General features: G+C 40.4%; 1 protein-coding gene across 3 annotated transcripts; it reads right to left on the bottom strand.

The window, feature by feature from the left end:
* Window positions 1-995: 995 nt before the first annotated feature.
* On the bottom strand, window positions 996-9,357 carry LOC136427764 (sodium-dependent multivitamin transporter-like). 3 transcript variants are annotated; one of them, XM_066416913.1, is made up of 11 exons: window positions 9,254-9,357; window positions 7,552-7,743; window positions 7,219-7,320; window positions 6,435-6,680; window positions 5,883-6,053; window positions 5,108-5,248; window positions 4,629-4,772; window positions 3,944-4,050; window positions 3,504-3,603; window positions 3,091-3,183; window positions 996-2,506 (listed from the first exon to the last, which is right to left on the bottom strand). In XM_066416913.1, exons 2-11 carry the CDS (start codon window positions 7,669-7,671, stop codon window positions 1,862-1,864), a joined length of 1,869 nt encoding a protein of 622 aa, XP_066273010.1. In that variant the 5' UTR covers window positions 7,672-7,743; window positions 9,254-9,357; the 3' UTR covers window positions 996-1,861. The 3 variants fall into 3 exon arrangements, with proteins under 3 accessions (XP_066273010.1, XP_066273008.1, XP_066273009.1); XM_066416911.1 differs by lacking the exon at window positions 9,254-9,357 and adding an exon at window positions 8,684-9,020; XM_066416912.1 differs by lacking the exon at window positions 9,254-9,357 and adding an exon at window positions 8,861-9,020.
* Between the last annotated feature and the right edge of the window lie 163 nt (window positions 9,358-9,520).

Raw genomic sequence — 9,520 nt, 5'->3', positions numbered from 1 at the left:
GGGACAAACATATCCTAATTAAGGGTGTGTCGTTTGCAAGGGTTCAAAAGTGCCGCAGTGCATTACGTGCACACAACGGCATCTGTCAAAACATCACGTGACCACAATATTAAAAGTTTCATTGGACGCCATCAGTTGTGTTTTAACCTCCTTGATCAAACAATGCACGGACACGTAACTGTCATTCTGGTGGGGTCAACACTTGACAAACTGGACAGAAAAGACAACAGATCATCAATGACTGTCAAAACACATCTTATTTCCACATATTTAGTACTGACAGTACTGTACTATCATTGGTTTATTCTTGATAATACATGCATATGTGGAAAAAAAAAGAGATTTTGTCAGGAATAAAGATCAATGAAATCTACAAACAAGCCATAATATATATCTATTGAATCTACAATATGTACATGTAATTTCAGTATGCTTGAAATGGAAAAAGCATATATGCCTCCATAGACTATAATTTGTAAGTAACAAGCTTTGTTACTAAAACTGAGAAGTACGAGTTCTGCAATGCAGGGAAAAGAAACTAATTTCTTGTATTTCAATGAAAGATGAAATGTAAGATGTTTTGAGTTCTCATAAATAAATAGTTATCATAATTTTTCTCTTATGATCACATTTCTCGGATCATGGGTAATATAAAGATTGAAAGATGTAGTCCATCATAATCACAACACATTTGGTCACATTAGAGAGTGCATACATATCTGTGCACATATTTCAACATCTTACTGCATTGTTCTGAATGACACATCTTCCTGCCAGTCAAATATTGTAAGTCGTTAGACACCACAAAATATATGTCAATATTCAAGGTCTTTTTTACAGTATAGTTCACCATTAAGTTTACAACCAGGAGCCAGCAAATCTCATTGTATTCAAGTACACTACACGTTGGCACCTCAACTAATTAAGCCCTAGTATCAAATACTGCATTCAATACTGTACAGCCCTAATACAACTCACAGTGGATATCGGACACCTTAGGAAGGAGCCATTGTCATAGCATTAGGCCACACTAACTTGGTTACATGGATGACATATTCACATGCCCAATAATTTTTGCCTGGAATCAAAATAAAAAGAATAGATTTTTTATGGCCCCTTGCAACTACAGGCAAAGATCTGCGACAATGCCAAGGTTGGATCATTCTCCGGTGTGCCAATGATGTTAGGTCAGGCTAGCTTGAGCTAATGTCAAGGTTTGGGTTGGTCATAGTGTGGGTTGGTCAAGGTTTAGGCTGATCATGTGGATTGAAAATTGAGGCATCTTTTCTTGTGCACTCTCATCAGTTTGGGCTGTCCAAATGATGTCATCGATAGAAACAAGTCTGTAAGGCTATAAAAAGCAGTGTGCATCCTTAATCATAATTTGGTCACTACACATTTGGTTCGAGAAAATATAACATCATGGTATGCTTTAAAAAGTACCTGAGTTTCCAATTAGTTGCCACACATTTGAGTCTTTCTCAGTTCAGGAGTTTAGGATAACATCATTTATAAAACTATAGCACAAATCTTTATACAACTATCTTGTTACTACTAATAAACATATATGTACTAGCTAACCCACCATAAATGTACAACATAAATGTAGCATGTCTAAGTGCATCATTTCATTGTCTATTTAGTGCCAAGTAATTATCATAAAAATCACAAAATTCTTGTGTGCAACATCAATGGTGTATACCCTGTACCTCAAATTTCCTTATATTGCAGCTTATAATCTTATATTCTCATATCAATATATCATAAAGATTAAAATGTGTCACATTACCACTGCAGAATGATAGAAGGCACATTTACATGTACACTGTACGAAAAAAATATACACAATGTAAACTACAAACTACAGTGAAGTTTCCACTTCTGCAAAAGATGACTCTGACACCTCTTTGGGGACATCAACTGGAAGTTCCTGGTTGTTGTCATCATCGTGCAACTGTAGACGCTCCTCTGCCCTGCGCTCTGTTTCCATGGCAACCTGCTCGGGCAGACACCGGCACATCCACCGGCAGACGGGCGAGATTGTCCTGGGGTCCAGCCTCTTTCCCCGCGAACATCCCGTCAGGACGCTGACCAGGAGACCGATGATGATGACCACAGCGGCCCCCACCAGACTGTACCACAGGTAGGACAGGCTGTAGATGCTGCTCACAGAGAGGGTTTCTGTGCCTGCCGTCACGTTTCCTGGTGTAGCACTTGTTCCGATCCCCAGGCTGGATACGGTAGACTGCATGGTTTGATTAGCCAGGCTCCAAACAACTGTAGAGTTTGATGCAAAGCCGTAGCAAGATGTGGGCACTTCTGGTGCGGGGGGCGCAGGCGCGGTGTAGCGGATGATGAACGCACCGATGCCGATCCAGAGCGATACAGCGAGGCCGCTGAGAAGGCCGACAAATGCACCAATGGCATTGGCACAGGGGCAGAACATTCCCAGGGAGAAGAGTCCCAGCAGAGGGCCACCCACCAGACCGAACACACTCAGAGCAGCCTGAAGAAGAGAGAAATGTTGTAGTGATGCATTATACAGAAAATGATGCATCAAAATTAGCCTGGATGTCAGACCCAGCAAGAGATGATACGGATCCCATCAGCCAGGGAAGCAACATTCCCCCATCCCAGACTTGGTACCCACCCTCTACTTGAGGTAGGGTGCCAACTCTGAGACATGTGTTGCTTCCCAAACGAGGGGTTGACGTTGCCTCTAAAGCTAAGGGTCTGCATTAGGCTACATCAACATTTGCTGAAAACCTATAGCTAGTACGTAAGAATACCATTTTGTACAGCTGAAGAGATTGGCATTGGCTCGTGTGCTATGGGTCTGGTATCTAGGCTACATCAACATTTGGTAAAAAGTAAGTACATATACTAAGAATACCATTTTGCATACTTGGAAGCTTAGATTGATATCTTGTGAATGAGAGTTTGACAATACTGAAGCAGAGCCATCTAGCAGAAACACAAACAACTGCATGCCACATCTTTTTATGAGACTGACAAACTTTACAACAAACTAGACAAGGCTGGAAAAGTTGAGGTATGAGTAAACATGATGAATCCAACTCTGGTCCTAACCTGCAGGACTCCTCCCATCTGAGAGGCCACCCATGCCATGGCAATACAGATCACTCCATAGGCCATAGCTAGCCCTTTACTGATCCATGTAATCTGGGCACAAGGACAAGTACATGTAATGTCAGGCAATTTTCACCAGAGGTTTACTATAATCACAGTCCATTGTCACACAATTGTATTTGGTCTATCAACTACTACTTTATCAATCCTTTTTGACTGAAGGCACATGATGATATGTAAGAAAAATAATCATTTGCTTTTTACACTTTGTGTGTGTGTTATGGCACTGCTATATTGCACTTGTACATAGAGAGATTTTAAAGGCACCATACCAACTGTACTAAAATATGGCTTGGAAAATAGAGAACGTTATTAAGCAAGTACTAAAAGTTACAATGAAATGACTTTCCTACCTTAGTCTCAGACATATTCTTGGTGAATGGTCTGATGACATCTTCCAGAGTAACAGCAGCCAAGGAGTTGAGAGAAGACGAGATGGTGCTGAGGGCACCACTGGCAAGACAAGAAAAAAAACACATCTTAACCAGCACCATGACTTCTAATGACATTGAACTGTGATTAGTATAACCTTCTCCCTGCTACGTAACTCTGTAACCAACAGTATTCTAAGATAATCTATAAGAACGCAAGATGTCAGTCATTTTTTTACCTCTAACTCTTCCATGATACTTTAGAGGCTTAAATAAAAATCTTATGTTGTGCAAACTTATTGACATGGACATAAATGAAACAAAATAAAAGTCCCATAGCCTTCTGCATCTGTATGAACAGTACATACAGCAAGTCATCTGAATACACTGCTTAGCTTCATCTAATTAATGAAAGGTAATACCTGAAGATGCAGGCCACAAATAAGCCGGGCATGCCAGGCAAGAACCTCATGATCTCCATCACAAACAGCGGCAGCAGCTGGTCATAACTGTTGATCTTACCCATGGCCTGAGAGTGACAAGCAGAAAAATGTATGGTGAGGTTAGTGGTAATCATGTCTTCTAGAGTATATGATCCAAACATGTTATAGGCTAGGTACCTGGCATTAGACTATAATTAGGAAATTTTGAATAACTCTTATGAATAATTTCTTCATCACAATTGTCACCGCAATGTGACTGAAACAACAGAGATTCCTTTCATGCATTACAGGTTATTGATTTAAGTAGATCTGTGACTTAAGGTGAAAAATGGTCAAGAATTTACTATTTATATTAGAGGCTTGTAATATCTGGGTATAAGACATAACAGCCACATGTTACAGTAAAACTCATGTATATAATACGTTGATTAAGGTTAGACATCCCTTGATACAAAAGTTACACAAGTAACTGGATACGTCGTAAATGGTCACACATATCAGACGGTATTTGCTGTCTTTTGTCAGTGACTGAACATAATCTGAAGTCCCCAGGTATGTACATGTAGTTAATGTTCCAACAAGAAGAAGGAAAGCAGATATAAGTCAAACTCAGCAAGGGAAAGTGAGAATCATCTCTCTGCGCTAAGACACTGAAAAGACCAACCTTTGGGTCACAGTCAGCATACCGTGCGTACATGACCAGACCGATCAGACAGCTGAGCACCAGGGTGAACAGCAGGGTCGGTGCTGTCACCAGCAAGGTCACCTTGGCCGCTCGCTCAGACTTTACACTTAGATACCTCTGCACCTGTAATAAAGGTCCAACAAAACTTCATCTTCCTAGTATCACCAGTTCCTCATAGCTATACAAAAATGAAAATCATCTTCTAATGAAAGAAGCAAGAGCTGTCTTTCTTCATGCATATCTAACAATTCCACAACATCTAGCCTTTTCTTTTTCATCAAATGATAATTTGCGCCTTATACGCACTTACGCACTTCTTGAACTTCAAAACTTTATTCACTTAGCAGACAGAATTAGTCTGAATTACTGCGCTAATCTACGGATTGTAGACACTGAAATCTGTCCTAATTATAATCCGCTGTAATATTTTCAAATTACACTGAGTGTCGAGTACTTACTGTAGCCTGATTGGCTGCATACAGGGCCATCATCATCACAGTCCCGCCTACTGAGAGGGTCCAGAAGGTGTGTCGGGTCAGCGGGTTGGGGTCAAGGTCAAAGAACTCCACCTTCTTCCCACTAGTGGCGATATCCCACACCTTGGAGAATACAGACAACTTCCATGTGATCAGAGTCAACAAAGTGATTCTTGTTTCCACAAGTACACACGCCCACATATTGACATAATATTGGGGAAATCCATGTAGCTCAACTGGTAGCAGCCTCACCGTTGAGCTCCTGGTTCCAATCAGGTGCTAACTGGGAGACCCTGGTTCAAACCTGGATTGGGGACATCCTGGTTGGGCCTCATGATCAAGCAGGTAAAAGAGGAAGGGCTAGCAACCCCTCCTTGTAAGAACATACCAGTACCCTGGTACTGAAATAGCAAGGAAACTTGCTGCCCTATGTTAGTATGTACCACTAGGAATTACAAGGGTTTGAAAAACAAACATACATAACATTGATGTACCTAATCACCTACTAACATGGCTAAAAACTTAATTTTCCTTTTAATTCTGCTGAGCGATAATGCAAGAATATTGTAGGCATATTTGCCTTCACTGCAAGATTGGGCTACGATTCAATGTGTCAACAGTGACTGAAACTAAGGCAAATCAACCAGTAACATTCAAAAACTTTCCAGTTAATGTATTCTTCATCAGTGTATAATGTGCTATAATGTTAAACATATCAATAAACTTGTGGCTAGAGACAGAGAGCAGCTTATTTTACCTTGTGAAAGCCGCCAACATCAATACTGCCCTGGATCAGTACAGCTAACTGTCCTGCCAGAATGATGACTGTCTGAAATGTGTCCGTCCAGATAACTGCCTTCATCCCTCCCACGGTGGTGTAAAAAGTACAGATGACACCCAGGGCTAGCACTGTGCCCCACAAGTCAACCTGGGAGATTGCATATAACAAGGAACAAGTTACAGAGAATATTGTTACACTGTAACAAAAGTAATTGCATTGTCTTTCATTGAATGAATGAATGACTGATTGATGGATTGATTGAGTGATTGATTAGGGTACTGAAGTATATTAGTAGCCATAAGCTGAGTTACATATTCCTAAACATTTGTTAACTTTCAGCTTGCAAAGGTCACCATTTGGCAACAAATTTGCTCTGATTCCTAGGTTAGGCAGCAGGGAGAAGGTTAAGTCAAAAGCTGCACAATCCATTTGTTATATTATAGTGTTATACGTAATTTCTCAATTGTACATCAGATACAATCAACATCTTTGGCATTATGTAAACATTTTGTGGTTACAAAAACTCACCCCAGTTACAGCATTGAGAGCCAGTGCAGGTGCGTACAGCACAATGCCCATGTACAACACCATCTGTATGTTGTACATGACTGTGGCAACCAGGCGCACAGGTTTGGAGAAGCGTAGCTCCAGGTACTCGTAGCAGCTGGTCAGCTTGAGCTGGTAGAAGACAGGGAGGTAGAGCAGGGCCACGGGAGGCAGCATCAGGAAGTACGCAAACCCCAACATCCAGTATTCTGAGCCATTCCTGTACACCTGCAAACAAGGGTCAACATGTTACAAGTGCTTATAACAAGAGATGCTGCAAAAACCTTCAAACAATCATTTTCATATTGATATTTCAATTCTGTTTTGGAGGAAAATACTGTTTTATAATAAGAGTATACACTAAGACATTAAAAAAAATATCACCTAGTATCTGATACAGGCATTTAATTGACCTTGATTCAATTGATTTGATTTTGTAATGATAAAAACTAGACTTAAGCTTTATTTCTTCTGTGTCAATGGAGGTATTTGTCATGGTGTGCATCCGCAGTTATGTGAAGATTGGTTGTCAGATAGAAATGGTGTAATGGGATACTTGGAGAATTGGAAGTCTTATTTGGCTCTGGTCCAATGTTGCAGACAGGCAGGAATTCAAAGTGAGTGGAGGATAGATGGATGGTTTCATCCACACAGTTATGTCAGGTCGATAGGGCTACCCATTTAGAGCTTGTCACAGTGATGTGTCAAGGCCAATTGAATTATGTCGGGCCCTTGTTCAATCCTTGCACCCTTGACCTGAACTGACCTCCGCAGGCTGTCCCAGCAGAGCTATGGCTGAACAGAAGCTGGCCATGAGTGACATCGCCACGGGAACAGCTGACATCTTCCTGTCAGCCATCAGGAACTCCTAAAGAGCAATGAAATGAACGAATAAATCAGACTGTACATACATTTAACTCCATACAGTATCTTAAAGAATCATGGCTAGATGACTCCTACATGTTCATCCAACATAGTGGGTAATCATGGTTTCTTCTAAATAAGTGTAAAAAAAGGGCAATGATAACATCTGCAAATTTGTATATGTCCTAATAGAAACTTAAAGTATTGCAGCCAACACTGCATGTTCCCTACTCACCTGAGTGGTACGCTGTTTGCCCCCTGTTAGTGCGTAGTACAAGCCGATGCTAGCTGAGATGAGGAGGGATATAGCGAAGACGGCGTAGTCTGCCACTGAAAACTGCGGCGTGACGGCCATGTTGGAATGTTTTTCAGCTGACGTCTGTAGGAGGCTGTTTGCTGTGGGTAATGATCTACCCACTCAATCAATCTGTAGATGATGACAAAAAATGAAATTGCAGATGAAGTAACACGAGAACATAGAATTGTCAACAGACACTTTTTAAAATATACAAGATTTAAGATTTATTTATTGAACTTCGCAGTGAGATCACTGAATTACATTCAATGTACAAATAACGAGGTAAAAGCTTTCACTACTCACTATATTGCACATTTCGTAGTAATGATTAAAAGTTTCAGGATTATTCCACATTTCCCCTTTTTCCTTCGATTGACTGAATACATGGGAGTGTTGACGGCATTATGAATGGTAGCGGCTAGCTGCTCATGATGAGAATTATTGTCCAAACTTATTCAGCAAGTAACGATTAACTATAAGAAGACACAGGGGAATGTTAGAAAAGCAGCATTAGAAAAGTTCCAAATTTGGAACCAATGCACATAAGTAATAACTATTCTGCCTGAGAAAGAATACTAAATTCAAAACAAATATACATGTCTTAGAAGAGTTTCAAACTCATATCAAAAGAAATGAACTTTGTACATGTCATGTGTATGCTGTTGTGTCAACAAAGGCTGAGGGGCTACTTTGATGGATAAAGTTGAGATCGACCTCCTTTGGGGATACTGCTAATGCCATTAGTGATGGAACCATTAGTGAGAAGAACCTGGGGGCCTCCAGAGGGTATGCATATGGAGAGATTTAAATCTGTTAGCTGTTGTGCATTTCACGAGCTCTGGGCACAAACGTATGATCAACCAGTCAGTGTCAGCGGGGCTTCACATGGAATTACAAAATTGGATACACAACACTTTGAAGCATAAAGAAGGAATATATACTAAACGACCTTGTAGTTTTACTCCAATGTGACATCAAGCACTCACACTCAAAGTACACGAGTAAACCAGACACATGTAAAACACGCAGCATGACAGCCCTCACACCACATGGTGCGATTGTGACTCACTGTTGTTGTTCACGCTTCCGTCGTCTGCTAACATCCGCTAGGTCGAACTTGAACGCAACTCTGGGGAAAGCAGATTCCCCAAGCCAGACGAACAAATTCCTTGACAGAGACTCTTTCAGTAACTACGCAGAACATTCATGTACAACTGGTGAATTCTGATATGACTTTTGGACCCACCGTTTGTTTGCAAACAAGATTTCATGGCACGATTGAACCGATGCGATGTGACCTCACGAGTCAGCTCATGTTGCTTGTACTACACCGCATCCAAACGCAACGCAAAGGGTCATGAACTGAACTCATCAACTACCGGAGAATATAATGTAAATCATCTTTAAAATTGTTTTTGTCGAAGACAAAAATGTAATAAAACAAATTCTATTTTGTGTATTGTAAGTGTGCTCACGCCCTGAGAAATATCACACCAGCTGTATGCTGACCTAGATTTGCAAAGGACAAACGCAACAGGGAGTCAGAAACATTACACTGTTTCAACGATCTTTCAGGAGAAAGGATGAAAACAATTATCTTCCCAAGTAATTTGGAATAAATGGAAAATACCTTACATACCTACATGCACCAGGGTATCCTAAATATTCCACAAAGTATCACTAAAACATACAAACAGGCCCTTCTTATAGTACCCTTCTTGCTCAATGTGATGCAATGTGAAAGATAATTGGTTACATATGCATGTTTTATTCATGTTAATTAAAACTTCAAATAAACAGATGAGCCGGGAATAAACCATGCTGATAAACAATGAATGCTTTTGTATTGATATTTTTGACTGAAGAAATAATTTCTGAGATTGATGAAAAAAAATTCAACTGTAAG

Source organism: Branchiostoma lanceolatum, chromosome 2, assembly GCF_035083965.1.
Source record: "Branchiostoma lanceolatum isolate klBraLanc5 chromosome 2, klBraLanc5.hap2, whole genome shotgun sequence".
Classification (NCBI taxonomy): Eukaryota; Metazoa; Chordata; class Leptocardii; order Amphioxiformes; family Branchiostomatidae; genus Branchiostoma; species Branchiostoma lanceolatum.
The sequence above is the reverse complement of the archived record's forward strand: the minus strand, read 5'-3'. Positions and strand labels throughout refer to the sequence as shown.